The sequence below is a fragment of the Manis javanica genome, chromosome 10, assembly GCF_040802235.1.
Source record: "Manis javanica isolate MJ-LG chromosome 10, MJ_LKY, whole genome shotgun sequence".
In the NCBI taxonomy this organism is placed as follows: Eukaryota; Metazoa; Chordata; class Mammalia; order Pholidota; family Manidae; genus Manis; species Manis javanica.
In genome coordinates this window covers 83683615-83702409 of record NC_133165.1, presented here as the reverse complement: position 1 = coordinate 83702409, position 18795 = coordinate 83683615, and the positions used below count along the sequence as shown (strand labels likewise).

The window sequence follows — 18795 nt, the reverse complement described above, 5'->3', positions numbered from 1 at the left end:
CCATATTTATCACTTTTTAAAAACGAGATTTTCCCCAAAAGTAGAGAAATAAGAAATCCAGTGTCCATGCATTTCCAACTGCAGTCTTGATTCTAGGATATGTTCTTCACTCTCAGACCTGCTGTGGGGGAAGGGAGCAGAAATAAAGAATGAGTGAGGGGCCAGAGCTGCTACTGTCTCCTCCCCTGCTGTTCTGCCCAACCACTGGTTAGAGTCAAGCATTGAATTTCGGAGATCCGACACCAGTCCCTGCCCCCTGGACAGGTGAGGATTTCCCTTTGGGCTCCAAATGCCCTTGATCAGAAAATCCATGGTCTAGTTCCATCACCCATTCCAGGAGCCAGAAGTCCTAATACAGAGTCTAACTCAGTCTTTCCTGCTTCAGCTTAATCTCATTTCTCTTCATTTGTCTGTCAGAGGAGATGCGATATCCCGGCCATTGAGGACAGCTCTTCCGTGACTGAAGCTGGTCCTCTGTCCCCCTTTCCTCTGGCTCTAGGTCTCAGCCCTTGCTCTCATACACACAGCCTGTTCTCCCGCAGACCGGGCAGCCCAACCCGGGGGTCTTACCGAGTTGGCTCCCTGGGAATCCAATGGTAGTATATATGCTGGGGCTTCCTCTGTGCTGGGTTTCTCCCTGCCCCCCTCCTGAATTTTAGGGATGGATTCTGCAGGCTCTAAGGAGGGAAAAGGAGTGGTGGGAGGGAGAGGCAGTATTCAGTCTTCACAGGGCTTGGTGAGGGGGAGCTGCTTCTCTCACCATCCTATACTCCAGTGACCCCTGAGGGAAGCCCAGGACCCAGCTGGGGACAGTTGGACAAGTCTAACAGGATTTTCTCTGATCACAATTACTATGATAGGTTCACTATGTTCTCTTATCTGTAGTCAGAAATTGGGGAAGAAAAAAAAAACCTAAGAAAAGTTAAAAAAATTTGGGAATAATCTCAGGCTAAACCTGACCTGAACTGATATGAAACTATTTATAGTCTATTTATCCCATTCAGTGGGGCCATTCATTTCACTGCAGAACTATTAATATGTTTGATGACAGGGTGCTCTGCTGGGGGTGGTTTTTAATATACAGTATTTATACTGTGTCACCTTCATATAATTGGAAAAATTCTGAATTTGGAATACACATCTGGAGTGAAGGACTGCAGACGTGTATTAACAGCAGCACTAGCCACTTCCATTTGTTGCACGCTTTGTAAGTGTCAGCTGCTGGGCTGAGAACCAGTCTCATTTAATTTTCACAAACAACCCAATGCAATAGGCACCATCATTATCATTTTATAGACTGAGGTTAAGTAAGATGCTCATGGCCTGTGGTCTGGCTAAGTGATGGGGCCGGCATTTTAGCCTTTGAATTCTGTTGCCCTTGTGGTGGGCTGCTGGGCTGCTGGCATAGTACAGGGAGCTCTGAAGTCCAAGTTGGGAGGGGTTGGTGTGATTCAGTAAGGAAAGGAGAAGATATACAAACATATGCAATACATGCATATACATCCATGTTCTCAGGACAGTTTCTGGCTGTGGCTAGACCCTGCCCCATAAATGGTAAGGCTTGCCTGCTGCTGGGCTGCTCCCTCCCCAGCCTGAACGTACTTTGTGCTTTCCCAGAGGTGCCCATCCTTGACTCTGCTTCTGTGTCTGTGATCCCAGGTGGGCAGGTCTCCTGGGTCCCTGTGCTCTCAGCAGCTCCCTCAGGCTCCTCTCCCTGCTGCTGTTGCCCTAGGTGATGTTCAACCATCATCTGGAGCTCTGGGGGCACAGAGAAAGGGGGTGAACATTGGACCTGACTGCTCAGGCATGGACCCTTCAATTCAACAGCCCCACTGAGGGGCCATCACACATCACCAGTATGACGTTTCCATCCCTGGGATCCAAACAAGCAGGGCATTTGCTAACAATAGGTGAGACTAAAGCTAGAAAATAAAACACACTTCCTTCAAAGGTTAAGGAGGGGAGGGGAAGAGCCTGTAAGAACAAAAGACCCTCCTAACTTACTGAGATATTTGGTCTCTCTTGGGGGCAAGAGAAAAGACCTAATTTAGATTCAAGAAATGTTTGAGTACCTTCTATGTACTGTGCGTTAAGCTGGGTGAGTTCACATCTTTTATTTAAGTTAACTGCTGTAGTGAGGAGGTATTCAGGGCTCAGTAGGTTAAGTAGGTACTCCAAGGCCACCCAGCTGTTTGGAGGCAGAGCTGGAAGCCAGCCCAGACAGTCTAGCAAAAGCTCCACTCTAATAAAGGCAGACGTAATGACTTCGCAAGGATTCCTTCGACCAGGGTCAGTTGGTCTACTGCTCAGCCTCAGGCCTGGGGGGAGGAAGGGGATGGGAAGGGTCTTCCAAACCTTTCATTGTGGGTGTGGTCCTTGTCACCTTCTTCCGTTGCCGTGGAGACATGGCCAAGGTGGACTGTGAAGGACACAGAGCACAGGTGGGCACCGGCCCTTCTTGCCTGCCTCCTTTGCCTTGCCATGCTTTTGGATTGGAGATTGGGGTGGGCATGCACTTCAGGAAGTGGGGGAAGACAATTCCTGCTTCCCCAGCATTTCCACCCTGCAGTGATGAGCAAGGGGATGTGTGTAGGGGATGTGTGTGTGTGTGTGTCCACTCATGCAACTCATGCATACTGGGGGGTATGCAGGAAGAGGGAGTCAAAAGGCCCTACAGCTGGTGGGGAGTCTGCAGAATAATCCCCTAATGAGTCTTAGGTGTCCTGGGCTGGGCTGAGAGGGAGGGGCCAGCTCACCTTGAGAAGTGGGTTGGGGATCCGGTCTTCATCTATCTCTGTTTGGAACGGGGAAAGGAGAAGGTGACAAGGATCAGAGATCCAGGGGATCCCAGCAGGGCTGGCTTCCCAAGGGGAGGAGCCTCTGCACTAACTTCCTTCCTGACCCGTCTGTCCCTCACATCTGTACCTAGGAAGCTGGCCCTGACCGCTGCCCCAGGCCTACTCCTGCCAGCTCCCTCCTGCTCTGCTGGCTGGCTCTCCCCCCTGCATTTTGTCCTGTCATTGCCTCTGTGGTCCGTCTGTGTCTTCTTTCTTGCCTTGGACCTGGGGCTTCCTGAAGGCAGGGTTTGTGGGCCTTTTGCTCTGTTCCTCCCTCTGAAGTATCTCCATCTCTCTTTCTCCTCCAACCACTCCCCCCATCCCAGGTCCATAACTGAACCCTGCATAAAAGAGAATCCTGGATAAAGAACAGTAAATTGATCCTGTGTGCAGGATCCAGAAGGTACACTCATTTTCAGTAGTTGGAGGAAAGCTGCAGACACAGGCATCCTGAATCCCACTCTAGCTGCTTAGCCTGACCACCTCTCATCCACGATTCTGCCACACTCCCCTGACTTTCTCTGAGATCTTGTTCTCTCCCCAGACCTTGCTGGGCACATTGGTGGCCAGAATGCCAGCTGCTCCCTGAGCTGTTCCTAACCTTCCCCTTCCCCTCTGGGGGCCCTGAAGATAGCTGATGGAGGCGGGCCCTCCCCCTCACAGCTGTCACTGCCTCTGGGGGCGGGGGCAGCAGCATCTCTGTTGCTGGAGAAACCTGGCAGGCTGTTGCTGCAGCAACCAGAATTCAGTTGACCACCCCAGTTCCCTGGGGGCTTAGGAACCAGGTGGTCTCCCTCCCCTTCTGAGCACTGCTCCATCTTTCCAAAGCCAAGGAAATCCTCCTGCTAATCCAGTCACCACTTTTCTGCTTCCAGGAGGAGGAGATCTCAGATTCCTCAGATCTGCCCTTCTACCCAGCATCCACTTTCTCTCACTGGGCCCAGTTGTATTTGGTGGCCCTCGCTCCCTTCAGCGAACCATCCCAGGAGTTACCTGGGGATGACTGGTCACTGGTCAGCACGAGGGTGGCAGGAGTGGGGCGGCGCCTCCGAATCTGAGGGAAGAGGTCAAGTACATTGGGGAACCATCAAAACCTCACCCAACACCACTCAGCAACATAATCCAGGCCACCTACTTCATACACCTCAAAAAATGCCACATCACTCTGAACCTTCTCTCCCAGGGTGGACATTCTGGGCCCACCCCTTCCCCCTGGGAACCCCAAAAAACACATTCCACTCCCTGAGTTCCCCACCCCTTTCTGTCCCTGCATCTCCCCCTGTCCTGGCCCCATGTCTCCGTCTTAGCAGCTATATCTGCTCTAAGGCATCGATCTTTGGCCTGCTGTCCTTCCGTCCATCCCAGATCAATGGTCAGAAATAATCTACGAGGGCACAAGATTTTTCCCTCAGTGTCCCAGCCCACCCCTCAAACAGACATTACTGTCTGTGGGCCGGCCTCTGCAGAGAGCACCCTCTAACTCATACTCAGCTGAGGAGGCCAGCACAGAGAAGGGGGGTCTGAATGTGCAGTCCCCTACTTCCTAATGTCCTCACGACCTGTGAATATACTGCTTTCTGATTTATCAGGGAATATAGTCCGAGTAAGTCCTACTAATGGTAAACAGAATACAAAGAGGAGCCCCAGGCAGGACCCGGGTTAGGGCCTAAAGCCTGGCTGAAAAATCTTATTCAAGGCTCAAGTCCCATTCTAAAAAATTAACATATGAAAGCTGATGACTCTGAGCCCCTTCCCCCTCCCACCTCACCCCCACCACCCACGGCTGCTATTGTTATGCTAATAAAGTCATTGTTATTGAAGTCAGTCCAAGGACTCTTGGGACATGTAGTTTTCCCCCTTTCTCTGGAGGATTTAGAGGTTTGGAAGTAGGGGCAACTGTGTGGTTGGAGTCCCTGCAGCTCTCTCCAGGGCAGAATCAGGGATGAAAGGCTAATGGGGCTGGAAAAGGGGCTTAAATGGTCCCTGGCTGAGGAGACTAGGGTGAGGACACTGAATGATCAAATTCCTGTCTTTCTGTGTCCATTACTTCCTATCTTTACCATTGGAGGTGGGAGTGGTAAGATGCCTGTCCTTCTCTATGCCCAGAAAGTGAGTACCAGCCATAACAAGAGGGGTAGTGTCAGTCTGGAAGGGGCACTCTCCCCCCAAAAGAAATGGGATGCATAGATTGCGGGTATGTTGCGACAGGGCATTGTTTTCTCTGGAAAATCAGTGGCATCTGATTTGGGTGACATTTCAAGGTCTCTGGCAGGACAATCCTGTGTGTGCTCATGTGTGTGTGCGCGCCCGTATCCATGTGTGTGCATATACGCATGTCCTGCATGAGCATTAGCTGTGAGCCCGTCTCTGGCCATTCCTGGTACAAATGTGCTGGGTGCCAGCAGGTGGGCTTGTGTGCTTCATGTATGTGGGTGGTGGCCATCGTTCCTAGGAAAGGACTCCTCTCTATCTTTCCTTTCCTGGGGGTAGGGGTCTATCTGTGGAGGAACAGAGGAGAGGGTGAACAGGGTGAGGGCAGGGTGGGGATTAGTGGGAGTTGGGAGCTTGAGAAGAAGACTGTAAGTATGATTGAGAGCGCCTTGGATGGCAGCAGGGCTCTGTGATCTTGGATGGGCCTCTTCCTTAACCAACTTCTTTGCTTTGGACAAGACTTCTAAGCACTCAGAATCCTGAGAATTTCGATGTCTTACAGAAAGAGGGTGTAAAGTCAGACTTCCTGTAGCACTTCCCAGGCACTTGAACTACTACTAGGAAATGAGTAGATGGTCTCTCTTCTTTTTTCTTGCATTCATCCCAAATCCTAGCTCTCAAGGAACACATGGTACCTTTGCCTCTGATTTATTTCCAAATCAGACATGCTGAGGACCTGGTGGTTGTGGGCAACTCTCTATCCCCTGCCACTTTGCACTCCATAAACTCAGAGCTTCCAACCCCTTTCCCCCTCTCATGTCAGTCTGGGGTGGGAGCTCCTTGCCAAGGCTGAAGCTTTTTGCCTACACATTGGGGTAAGACAGTAAGAGGGGCTGAGGTTAGACTGAAGGTCGAGTTTCAGGCCTAGCAGACACAGATTTCTGAAGATTAGAGAAAAGCAGGCTAAAGTCCCAGCTCTCTTTTCCCCTCTGGCTCCTTAGCATTGCCTCATCCTCCTCCCCTGCCCCCTCATCCTCCCAGCCCACACCTAAACCTGCCTTCTCTAACACCAAACAGATGCAGGTGTCAGGTGGTGAGACCTGTCTGTGCCAGTGGAAGGCAGTTCTGCTCCCAACATCCCTCCTAATTCCCATAGCCCACACTCTTGGACTCTTTTTCCTGGGTCTGAGGTTATCATAGCTAGTCTCTTGCCTCCAGGAATAACAGCCTTTCTCCTGATTCCAGGTAATGCTCCCCATACTACTGGCTCTCCACTCTCCTCATCCCCAAGAGACTTGAGGCCTCACCACAGCCCCCTTACAGTCACACTTAGAGGTCTGGAGATGCAGCTGCTCCAGGCCAGGCGGGAGGGAGCAGCAGGGACCTAAGCCCTACCCACTCTTTGGGAGGCTGAAGTTACAGGGAGAGTGTGTGAGCCAACCCTTTCCCTTCACATCCAGACCTCATTCTGCCACACAGCTGGAGCCACAGAAAGGACACTCTCTCCCGCCCATCCCAAGAGGTCACAGAGTTTTTCCAGGTGGGGAAATAGACGAATGACCTTGCGGGAAATGAATACTCTTTAGGAATGGGGCTGTCTAGGCAAATGGACAGAGAACACAAAAAGAGATAGAGCAATGAGTGGTGAACAAGTATTTGGTAAATGGGTGGTAGTAGTGACCATGGGCGGTCCCCCTCTCCACACATCCGCTCACTCTCCCTGAGACACACACTTGCTCACACACTCGCATACACTGCTGCCTCTGCCAGGCTGCTTGAGCTAAAAATAGGCCAGGCCAGGAGGCTGGGCCAGGGCCCTGGACTCCCACCCCTTGAGCTGAAGCTGGCAGGGTGCTTCTCCCTTGCATACGGCTCAGCGTGGACTCTAGAAAGCCTCTAGAAAGCCCCTGCCTATCTCTTTCCAGTGCCATTCTCTTCATGCCACCCCCTCTCCCAGCTCCAAAGGGCAGGAGTTGGGAATAAGGACCCACGTGTACACACTTGCTGAAGAGGGGAGCCTCAGCCTGCATGTTCAATCACCCCTCTTCCCAAAGCCCCCAGCCCTGCCCCAGTTTCCTTAGCCTCTTCTTATTCTCACTCTCTGGAGTCTGGCAGGGTCGCCCCCACTTAGAGAGGAGCGGGTGGTGGTGGTGGTGGTGATTTCTCTTCTTTAAACTCTTACAGCACCAGGCTCCCTCCATTACCTGCCCTCTTCTCTGGCCCCTCCCGTGCTGCCGGTACCCTTCAGCACCCCCACCCGGCTGATAAACTCTGGCGGGGGTTGACTGGGTGGGGATGCAGACTGGCGAAGGGGGGAAGGGCCGTGTCCTCAGGGAGACCCCCTCCCTCAGGGCAGGGAGGCAGAGCGACCTTCGGGGGGCAGGCTTCGAGTGGAGGCGCTGGTCCTTCCGTCCGTCTGGAAGAAGTACATACAGGGAGATGTGGCCCCGACGGTGGGGGAGGGGATATAAGACCCCCAAACTGAGCGCGTTCGCCCTCGCACTGCAAGGGGAGGACTAAGCAGGGATCTCAGATCCCCCAGTCCAGGCTCCCTGATCCTTTGCGGGGCGAGTCCCCTGCCGCCCCGCCCTACTCCGCACCTGCTCCGCCGCCTCGGGGTCAAGGTGCGGCTCCAGCAGCGGGACCGTGAACTGGATCTTCCGTGGGCTGTTGTCCTGCTCCATGGCTGGGGCGGAGGCCCCTGGGCCGGCGCTGCGGCGGGAGGGAAGGCGGTGGGACTCGGGGCTGGGGCGGGCGCGCTCCCTCTCCGCTCCGCTCCGCTCCTGCCCCGGCCCCGGCCCGGCGCGCTCAGCTTGCGGCTGCCGGCTCCGCGCTCTCAGCTCGCGGCCCCGGGGACTCTGCGGCCTCCGATTGGCTCCGCACCCGCCCCTCCCGGCCCCCTCCCCCAGCCCCAGCCCGGAGCCTTAACCCCGTCGTGGCTGCGCCGCCGGCGGCAGGGGTCACCGCCCTGCGGGCGGGCAAGCGGGCTGGTGTGCTCCGGTCCCGGTGGTAGTTAACGGCACAGGCGGGCATCCAGGTCTCCTGCAGGTTCCGGGCAGGGACTGGGAGGAGGTGGGGAGCAGCTAGGAAGAACTTCAAGCTGGGCACGTTTTAGCGGGTGGGAAGGTGGAGGGGCGCTGCGAGAGAGGAGGCAGCACACTCGAGAGGACCATTTCATTTATGATCTTAAAGGGGATGGTCTCAGGGAAAAAAGGAAAGGGGATTTAGGCGTGCAACAGGAGGGATTAAGGCTAGACACGGCGAGGGACTTTCCTTCGAAAAGAAAACACTAGAGCGGAGGCGAACCCTTTGGGGGGAGGTGTGGGGTCTGAGCAGCAGCCCTCTGTTCGCTCCGCCGGCAGGGGAACCGAAGACCTTAGAGGGTCTCCAGAGCCAGAGCCTCTCTCTGGAAGTGCTGATGGGAGTGGCTCCGCGAGGGAGGGCCATCTGGGACTCAGCAGGAGTAATGCGGGTGGGGAGCCAATAATGCTTGTGAAATAAATTTCTCTTTTAGCTTGCTAAGTTAGAGCAGGCAAAGGCGTGCAAGGAGAGAGTTCAGGAGAGGGAAACTTTTTTTGTTGGGGTGGCTTGTTTACAGATGACAATGGTTTCCAATTCCACTGTTGGCAGAATGATGAAAATGATCTGCTGTAACTGAAGGGATGGAGGTTAGACTATGTGAATAACTTCGTACTTTGGTGTTAGGACCAGGATGTCAATCAGTACTAGTGAGTGAGGCAGTGAGGATATTCATAGGAGCTGGTGGGCATCTTGCCAGGGGCTGGGGACCAGGGGACAGAGGAGAGGTGCTAGGGCACTGGGAAGGGGCAAAGCTGGAGACATCTTTGGGGGAGGAGAAGAACTGAGGGTAGGGAGGAGAAGGGACAGGGAGTTCTGGGGGAGCTGGGCAGGAGCCAGGGCCAGAGATCTGTTTCTTTAGCCTTAAGCCAAGCAACTGGAAAGTTCCATAAAGATTCATGCCTCATTCTGTGGGGACCCTATGATCGTTCTCTCCTCTAAGGGGTCAACCTCAACACTTAGTTGCCTCCTCTCCTGGGAAGCTCTTCCCTGGCCTGGATTTCACATGGCCCCCTCACCTTTTATTTCCCAAAATAACCTCCCCTGCCCTCCCTCTAGCCATATCTCTTTACACATGCCAGGCCCAGCTCAGTTTTCTCAGGGCAAGGCTGGGGTATAGGGTCAGCCAGACCTCCATTTGCATGATGTCAACTGGCCCCATATTTCTGTCACTTAGACTCTAGGAATGACCCCCCCCCTTTTCTTTCTCTGTGTTTTTTCCCACCCGCCTCCCTCCACCCCTGCCCTGTTTTATTGAAAAACAATCGATGTACATGAATATGTAAGTTTAAGGTGTACAGTATGATAGTTTGATTTACATATACTGTGAAATGATTACCATAATAGGTTCAGCTAACATCCATCTTTTAATAGAGATACAATAAAAAGAGAAGAAAAAGAAAATAAAGGAAAAAAAGTTTTCCTGTGATGGGAACTCTTATGATTTACTCTCTTATCAACTTTCTTGTATATCACACAGCAGTGTCAGCTATAGTCATGTTATACATTTCATCCTAGTAATTTTTAATCTTACAAATGGAACTTTGTACCATTGGGCTACCTTCCTCCAATTCCCTTTCCCCCTTCCTCTTCTGGTAACCACAAGTCTGGTCTCTTTTTCTATGAGTTTGTTTTTTTTTTTGTAAGATTCCACATATAAGTGAGATCATATGGTATTTGTCTTTGTCTGATTTATCTCACTTAGCATAATGCTTTCCAGGTCCATCTATATTGTCATAAATGGTAGGGTTTCTTCATTTTTAATGGCTGAATAATATTCCATTGTATAGATATACCATAACTTCTTTCTTCATCCATCTGTCAGTGGATGCTCAGGTTATTTCCATGTCATGGCTATCATAAATAATGGTGCTATGAACATGTGTGTAGAGATAGCTTTTTGCCTTTGCTCTCTCTTGGATGTAGCAGGGGCAGCCTGGAAAAGAGCTGGTGGGGTTGCCCAGCCCCTCCCTGGAGACTGCCTCCTGCACCAGAAGTGATAATGATAGTGATAGTGGAGGGATGAGGTGTGAAGCCAAGAGGGTAAGGATGGGGCGCTGTTAGGCCCAGGTGCTCACTCTGGCTTCCCCTCCATTCACCTACTTCTTAACCATGCCCACACAGAGCAGGATCCAAAGTATCTTCTAAATAGGTGACTTGTCCATCCCCTACCCCATTCCACCAGGACCCTGGTACTTGAAGCCAGGTTTCCCACACCCTTATCTCTGGGGGCCTCAGACTCCCCTCCCTGAGCCTTGATTTCCTCGTTTGTAAACTGGGGAGAAGAATCCCTTCCTGCAAGGCTGAGGATCACATGAGGTAAGGTACTTGGCATAGGGGAGGCCCTCAGTGGACAGTGGCTGTCCGTGTTGTCTTGTTACCTCCAGCAGCAGTGCAGAGTTAGGGGTGTCACATATCTGGTAGAAGCCTCCATGCCCAGCTCAGTCACCCAGTTTGCCCAGGCCTCTTTCATGTTCCCTTCTTTCCCTCAGACTTTGGCCTGGTCATGGAAATTCTTCTGAATTTTCACAGCCACCCTTCATGTTGCTTTCTCAAGCTCCAGATTCTCAGATCCGCATGCCCGGAAGGCTGCAGGTAAGGAGAGGGGTCCAGCTTGCTCAGGCTCTGGAGAGATGGCTGATGAGGGGCTGTATGGGAAGAGGGGTCCAGGGAGCAGCCGGTGCTAGGGTGGAGGTGGAGGTGGAGAGAGCAGAGGGAGGGGAGAGACACAGCTCCTGGCACTGGCTTCCCTGGAGGAGGCTGGGGTCAGGTGGGTTAAGCAGTTTTGGGTGGTGGGAGGTGGGGTGTGATGGGCTGGAGCCTGTAGTGCTGGGGTCTCCGTGTGGGTGGATGGGTCTGTCTGCATAGGGTATTTTGACCTTTATTCGTGCCCTGGGTGGGGTGAATGGCTGAGAGTCTTTTGGGCTTGTGGGTGGAAGGAGGCGAGAGTTGCTCACCTGTAGGGCTGGGGAGATGTGGAGGGCCTGACGTCTGCTCTTAGAAGCCTTCCTGCCCTGCACAGCCCCTTCCCCAGGCTCTCAGGTATCTGTATGAGGTGTGATCTTATGTGCGTGTTCATGTCCTTGCTTCAGTCAGAGCCTGACCAGAGGAACAGCGGTGCTTCCACGTGGGGTGCTTCTGGGTCCGTGAAATATTTAAGATTCCAAGGATGTGACTTGGGGATGCAGTCCCACCTGCCTCTCTTCTGGGAGCTGGACTCGGGGGAGTGGGCTTTGTGGCTCTCAGCACTTTCTACTTTTATTTGCCCACCTTCTCACCCCCACAAACTTTCTAATTCCTGAATTCACAAATCGTCACAACCTATTAGGAGGGAGGGCAGATATTAGGGTCTTTATTTTACTTTTCCTGGGTGGGATCATGTAGAGAGCTGATGCTCAGCTGGGTTGCTTGGGTTGGGATTTGGGAGGTCAGGGTTCAATTCCTTCGTCTGCTACCAACTTGTTGGGTCAGCCCTTCCTCACTCCTCAAACTGCTCTCAGTTTCCTCATCTGCGAAACAGAGAGGGAAGGTGACAGTGAAGGTTTCTTCCCATTCTAATATTTTGTCTTTCTGAGTTAGGGGTGTTACGGCCACATGGCCAGGAAGTCTTAGAAGCAGGGTTGGAAGGGACCTTACTTCCATCTTTACATTTCCCCCTGCCTGGCCGTCGTGGCAGGGTAAACTCCTGCTTGTGTACATGATGCATGCACACTTTTTCACACACACACAGCTCTGTGAGGCAGATTCTGATTTTATGCACCCAGAGGAGCAACAACCCCATCCAAGTGGTCCCCCGGGAAGCCATATGCTCCTACCAATTTGCCTGGGTTTTGCAAACATTTCTGGAAACTCTTTTGGAATCATCTCAAAGCTTGTGGCATATGCTCCAAAATTCTCACTGGGGAGTGGGTCTTTGTCCTTCCTTCAGGGTGGCTTTGTTCTTCTGGAAGTGACTGAGACTCTTCAGGGGTCACGCCTTGGGAAGAAGGAAGGAGGCTTGGTCGGGAGCAGAACTTGCTCTGGAACAGAAGTGTGGGCACCCGGCAGGGGGCTGTGCATTTCTGGGGCTCCAAAGCCCATCTAGAAGGCCTCTCTGCAAGAGAAGTCCAGAACTTCTGGGTCCCAGCAGCACCGTTAGAGTAGCTGTGCGGCCTCTCAGGGGGTGACTTGGAAGGCCCAGCCTTTTCTGCCTGTGTAAATCCTGGTTTGTCCAAGAAAAAGCCTATAGCTGCAATTCTGCCAGGCATGGGTGTGCACTCCCTGCAGCTGGCACTCTGGGAACAGGGCCAGAGCTGGTGATTCAAACAGGGGATGCTCATTTCCAAAGTGCTTGCCTCTTCTCAAATCACAGACTAGGATGGGTGGAAGATACTTCAAGACCAGTCAATCCAACCTCCTTGAGCAAGAGGGGAAACTGAGGCCAGAGAGGGGAGTTGCTCTCCCAAGAACTAGAACCCATGCCAGTACTTTTCCCTGCAAACTGGTCTGTGGCTATGGCAGGGTGACGGCTGAGCCTGGAGCAGCAGCATGGGTCTGATGAGCTCTTCAGATGCATTTTAACTCTGATCGTCACTAGTCTGGAAGACCCAATCCCTGGTTAGCCACTAGCGAGCCCCTTCCATCCCCAGCCCTCTAACAGGTTGAATTTATTCTTCTTCCAACCAATACTTACTGGGTATCTGTGTGCCAGGCATTATGCTAAGTGCTGGGGGTACAGTGGAGCACAAAGCAGAGAGTCCCGTCCACTGGCATCTTACAGCCTAGCAGAGTCAGGGTGATGGTGGGCTGACCAAAGACTTATAAATGATGAGTACTACAAAGTGGGAGGACAAGCATGAGGTGCATCAAGAAAGGAGGAAGGTCAATATAACCTCTGGCTGCTCAGCAGCCCTCTCCCCATACTAGCTCCTTCTAACATGGTGGTTAAAAAACCAACCACTGGAACAGTCTACCTGGATTCAAATCTCAGCCCTACCCCTTAATAGCTCTGTGACCTTGGGAAAATGGCTTACCCTCTCTGAACCTCAGTTTTCTGACCTGTTAATAACAGGTATCTCTATTATTATAGTGAGGGGTGGGATGAGGTCAGGTCCATAAAGTGCCTAATTTAGCACCTATCAAGCATTTGAGACATGGATATGCGTACTGAGGAGTTCATCTTAGCCAATATTTTCCCCTTTGACTCTGGAAAAAGCAGGGTTGAATGAACGGGGATTTCAAAGATTTCAGAATTCGGGGCTCTCTGCAGGTCACGTACTCCTTTTTAGCCAGATTCTGCTCCTCTCCACCGTTGTCTGATCAGCTGTTCTTGGTGTCCAGCTGTGTCCTCATCAGCATGGATGGTCACCCTACCCTGCTAATTAACACCCACCCTGTTAATAATTAAATCTAATGGCTTTGACTTGGGGGTGGATGGAAAATTCCCCAGCCACAGGACAGGATGAAGGTAGGTTACCAGGAGCAGAAAGAAGGGGCCCCCTGGGCTCTGGACGTGTTGATGGTAGGTGGCTGGGGGAGCAGATGCCTGGTCTCTCCCAGGGCTGCTCAGCAGGGGAGGTGTGGATGGAGGGGGGTCATGTGAAAGTTACAGCACCCTCCTCCCCAACTCCTCCCAAGCTTGGCAAAGAGTGCTGGGCCCCAGCCAAGCCTTGGCTTTCCCCTTGACAGGGGTTAGCCACTGATTGCTGCTGTAGCTGGAAGGACCTGGGTGAGAGGGTGGGTTAGTTTCCTAGGGCTGCAGGGACAAAGTACCACTAACTGGGTGGCTTAACACAACAGATTTAGAGACTGGGAGCCTGAAATCAAGGTGTTGGCAGGGCCGTGCTCCCTTCAAAGGCCCTGGGGAAGCATCCTCCCTTGGCCCTCTCAGGGTCTGACGGCCCCGGTGCTCCTTGGCTCCACTCTGCCTCTGCCTTCCCATGGCCGTTGTTCCTTCTGTGTGTCTCTCTGTGTCCCCTCTTCTTGTGAAGACGGGGCTTACCCTCTCTGAACCTCAGTCATTGGATTTAGCACCCACCCAAATCCAGAATAATTTCCTCTTAAGATCCCTAATTGTCTACATCTGTGAAGACCTTATTTCCAAGTAAGGCTACATGCTGAAGTTCTGGGTGGACGTGAATTTTTTGGAAATGCTATTCAACCCACTGCAGATAATGAGAGGCTGACAGGGCAGGGAGATGGTGAGGACTCCAGGGGCTGTGCTGGGGTGGCCCTGTGTCTCTCCCCCTCCCCAAGTGGAGGAAGTGGTCTGGACCTCTGGGTGGGGTTGCACTGGGCCTCAAGAGGCCTGGAAAGGGAGGCTACTGGTGGTAAAGAGGCAAAGGGAGGGGGGCTGGAGTGCTCTCGATTGGGGGAAGGAAGGCCGAGGAGATTTTAAAGGGAAGATCCTGGGTTCTTGTATTGTATCTATTATATATTGTAATTACATATTATAGTGTGTGTGTATATATATATATATATATATATATATATATATATATATATATTACATGTATGACAACTAAAATATGTCATGTAATGAAAATAAAGTTGCATTTTGATTACCCGAGACTGATTTCATGACACTCCTTTGGGCGTTGCTGGGCCGGTGGGGAGGACTAATTTTTCCCCTTGCTCCTAGGTGAAGACCCAGGAAAAGCTGTTGAAGATTCTGCTCACTCCCAGGTAAGAGATGGGCTCAATTCAGAAATCAGAACGACCAGGCCAGTATCTGGATCAAAGCCTGAAACTATTTAAAGTCACTCTTCAGCAGCCTGTTGGTCCTGGCTTCAGATGGAGCTGGGGAAGGGGTGAGAGGCTGGCTTCTGTTCTGTGTATCTGTCCTGTTCTGCCCCCAGCCCTGCCCTTCACTCGCTAGATTCGGCTCCCCAGGGAGGTAGGTGTGTTGGTGAAGAGGTGGGGTGGCGCAGAGCAGGCAGGAGCCAGTAGGGGAGTTGCTATGTCAGGTGGGACTCTGTCCCCTCCTCTGTCAGTTGGTAGCATCCTCACCCCCTCCTTTCTGATGTTCTCTGGTGACTCGCCTCTCACAGGCACTCTCTGGCTGCTAAGAGCTTCGCTCTCAGCCTTGTTCACCCGCTTGTTATCCCAGGCACTGAGCTTCCTTCCTCAGTGCTGGGGTCCTTTTGTCCCTTGAGGCAGCCCGACAGCCCCCAAGATGGATGAATGGGGATACACCTGTTTCTTTCCCAGGACTCATAGTCTGCTCCTCCTCTGCCTGGCCAACTCTGGGAGCCCAGGGCATCCCAGAGTGCCTCTGCCAGCCTGCCCACCTGGCATTCCTTGGCCCTTCTCTCTCCTTCTAAACTTCTGGGTGCCCCAGGCCTCAGGAGCCCCAAGTCCAGAGGCCACATGTTCAGCTCTTGGGGTAGCCCATGCAGGTGTCCTCTAGGTTTGCTATAAGCAGATAGGCTCCTCTCCTCTTCCTTGGCAGACAGGGTATGAGGCCCACAGCACAGCTTTCTCTGCACATCTCCTCCTGACAAAATCCTTTGCTATGATGCATTTTTATGTCCTCGATTTGGCTGAGGGGGTCAGAAACTAGTTCTTAAAAATTTCCTTTGAAATCCTTCATTGATGATTTGGTACCTCACTTTGAAATTTCATCTATTGTATTTTGGTCTAGTGAAATTCTAATGTTAATATCCTGTTTTACAGAAGCATCTGGGATTGTGCAGGAGAGAGGGGCATTAGGTTCTATGTTGATGCAGGTAACTTTAGATTGGGGAAGGTGACACCAAACCCATGGCTGAGAAGGGGAATGGCCACCAGAGGGCAGCAGATATGCTTCAGACCCTCCGTCTTTCCTTGGACTCTTTGGAGCTAGAGTTTGTCCTTCAGTTCCCAGAGAGCAGGTGGTGCCCAAGTGCTAAGCCTTGTGGAGGGGCTCAGCTCTCCCTGTATTTCAACCTGGTCTCCAATGTTGGCTCTGTCTTCTCTCTGCAGTCTAACCACTGTTCTTGCACTGGAGGTATTGAAAATGTCAGTTTGCATTCAACAGTTACAGCCATTCACTAAACACCTACATTGTAATGGTCCTGGAGATTAAAGCCACATTCTATGAGCTGGAGAAGCCCAGCCAGGGAGGCAGGCCTGTGAACACACAAGGTAAGCAGCGAAATAGCAAGTGCTGTTGTAGACGCAGAAATAAGGGCTTTGTACCCATGTATAGAAATAGCAGACTGATTTGGTTGCTGGGGGCAGGGGTGGGGGAAATGGGTGCAGGTGATCAAAGGGCCCAAGCTGTCAGTTACAGAAGATGAGCAAGTTCTGGGGAACGTAAGGTACAGAATGGTGACTGTGGTTAATAACACTGTGTGGTATATTTGAAAGTAGCTAAGAGAGATCTTCAAAGTTCTCATCACACACACACACACACACACACACACACAACTATGTGAGGTGATGGATGTGTTAACTAAACTAATTTCACAACATATACACATATCAAATCATTACATTGTACACCTTAAACTTATGCAATGTTATAGCTTTCAAGTGGGGACCCCAAGAAAGGAGCAGGAGCTGGAGAAGGCTTTTTGGTGGAGGGGAATTGGAGTTAGGCTTTTTTTAAAGGATGAGTAGCACTTTGGGGAAGAAGAGGCATGAGAATAAGGGGGCGGTAGGCTGGCATATCCTGGAAGACAAGCAGGTTGACAGGTGGCAAGGAAGGTGGAGGAAGCAGGAGGTGGGAGGGTTGCCAGGGATGTCTGTGAGGGGAAGGGGAGACCGGGGCCCAGTGGGCGGACTTCGGGAAAACACCATTTTCTGCTCTTAGCAGAAAGAGACTCCCCAGTCTCCAGGAAGAGGGTCTGAGGCTGCAAGGATTGTATGGAACTTCGGGGAGGTTCTCGGAGAAAATAGGGAAGATGGGAGACTTGAGCTTTTCAGAGAAGAAATGATTCAGATTTCTTGTCAGTTGGGATGAAAGAAGACTCAGTTAGAGGTGGGGGGATCTTGGCACAACAGGGGAGACAAGGCAGGGGCTTCGGATGAGGTCAGACGGAAGTCAGAACAGATCCTGATTCTTCCAACACTCGAGTGATCCTGGTCTGATTGCTTTACTTCTCAAGCTTATTTCCTAATCTACAGAATGGGAATAATGATTCCTATATGCTAGGGATGTTGCAAGTAATGAACGAACTAATATACAGAAAATGCTTAGCACAGTGCCTGGTAAGCATTGGTTAAATGGTAGAATTTATTATTAGAATGATAATTGCCTTCAGATGTTTCAAAGGTTGTCACATGGAAACCACCAACTTACCCAGGCTGCTCTACCAGGCTGAACTAGCGATGCAAGTGAGAGGAAGACGATTTGGGCCGGCTGGAAGGAAGAATGCTCTTACAATCAGAGCCACCCAAGTCTGGAGGAGGTTGCACTGTGTGTCAGGAGATCTCTGTCAGTGGAAGTACCCAAGAGGCTGTCTGGGGCCAAAGCTGGACATTTAAGGGCTCACTCTTTCTAACTCGATACCTTGGGATCTTGGGTTGTGCTGAAACTGTGCATCAGAGTCTATAAATGGAAGATTCTGTGATTCTCCTTGAAGGAGAAGGGCCCTGGGACAGGGGAGATAGAGCTGGTGGTAGAGAGAATCAGTGGCTGTCCTGGTTTAGGGCCAGATCACTCTAGGCTTTATGATCCTGTCTCCTGGGGTGAGGGGAGGGTATGCAGGAGGTAGGGAGTGTGGGAGAGAACGCTTCTAGTCTCTCTCTGCACTGAGGAAGGAGCAGCTAATGTCACCAATCACTTCATTCATTCATTCATTCATTCAATTCATTCATGAATTTAATTCAGATTTATTCATTGAACTGTTTGCCCAGTAATTACTGTTCAATGTGCTAGAGAGAAAATGGTGAATACTAATAATTGACAAGCTCCTGATTTCAAGGTGTTGACATTTTCATGGGGTAGAAAGTATATACTCAGGTAAAAAAAGGTATAAATAAATTCATCTCAGAACATGGTAAGTGCAATGAGGGAACAAACAGGGTGAAGTGACAGAAGTAAATGATGGGGTGGGCATTGAATGGGGTGGCCTGGGAAGCTGTTTCTGAGAAGATGGCATTTGAGCTGAGGCCTGAAGGGTGGGAGGGAGTCAGCTATGCACTGAGCAAGAGGGGAAGGGTTCTAAGCAGAGAGAACAGTAAGGATGAAAACCTTGGGCTGGGGAGTCCCAGGACCCGGAGGAGGGCAGTGTGTGCACAGAGCACTGAGAGGGGAGTGGAGTGAGACGAGGTGGGAGCCAGACCACGCGGAGCCTGGTGAAGAGTTAGGATTTTATTCAAAGTGCATTTGAAAAACATGTGGGTTTTAAGTGACAGACTGACAGATGCAACTTGATACATACTTTAAAAAGATCACTTGCCTAAATGCTGAATGGAGGATGGACTGAAAGGGGTAAGAGTGGAGGGAGAGAGGTTACTCAGGAAGCCACTGTGGAAGTCTAAGCATAAATCATGGTGGTGAAGCTAGGGGTATGGCAGTGGAGATGGGGAGGGAGAGGCACGGAGTCAGGATACAGTTTGGAGGAGAGTCTAAGGCCCCTTTGGTGTGGGGAATGAGGGAAAGGCGACATCAGGATTGACTGGAAGGTTTTGGGCTTGAATAATTGAATACGTAGAGGTCATATTTAATGAGATAGGAGGATGAGCTGGACAAGTGTGTGAAGATACTAGTTCAGGCGTAATAGTAAGGTCACAATACCATGGCGTAAATAGAAGTTAAATGGTG

The 18795-nt window shown here is 51.3% G+C and overlaps 1 protein-coding gene and 1 long non-coding RNA gene across 3 annotated transcripts; one reads left to right on the top strand and one right to left on the bottom strand.

Annotated features, from left to right (window-relative positions):
* On the bottom strand, positions 1–7849 carry PPP1R1A (protein phosphatase 1 regulatory inhibitor subunit 1A). 2 transcript variants are annotated; one of them, XM_017678581.3, is made up of 7 exons: positions 7589–7849; positions 3831–3891; positions 2757–2794; positions 2356–2419; positions 1603–1758; positions 571–677; positions 1–121 (listed from the first exon to the last, which is right to left on the bottom strand). In XM_017678581.3, the coding sequence occupies exons 1-7, from the start codon at positions 7670–7672 to the stop codon at positions 113–115; spliced, it is 519 nt and encodes a 172-aa protein (XP_017534070.2). In that variant the 5' UTR covers positions 7673–7849; the 3' UTR covers positions 1–112. The 2 variants fall into 2 exon arrangements, with proteins under 2 accessions (XP_017534070.2, XP_036863140.1); XM_037007245.2 differs by having other exon boundaries at positions 1–118.
* A 2718-nt stretch (positions 7850–10567) lies between these two features.
* On the top strand, positions 10568–16164 carry LOC118970326 (uncharacterized). Its single transcript, XR_005058257.2, has 3 exons — positions 10568–10661; positions 14686–14729; positions 16008–16164. It is a non-coding gene; the product is annotated as an uncharacterized lncRNA (long non-coding RNA).
* Positions 16165–18795: the final 2631 nt, after the last annotated feature.

What these genes read in the sequence shown, in the direction of transcription:
- PPP1R1A (XM_017678581.3), bottom strand. Translation starts at nt 7,672, where the DNA reads ATGGAGCAGGACAACAGCCCACGGAAGATCCAGTTCACGGTCCCGCTG. An exon ending in ACCCCGAGGCGGCGGAGCAG is followed by an intron (nt 3,892 to 7,588) that starts GTGCGGAGTAGG and finishes CTCTTCCCTCAG; the next exon opens with ATTCGGAGGCGCCGCCCCAC. An exon ending in CAGTGACCAGTCATCCCCAG is followed by an intron (nt 2,795 to 3,830) that starts GTAACTCCTGGG and finishes CGTTCCAAACAG; the next exon opens with AGATAGATGAAGACCGGATC.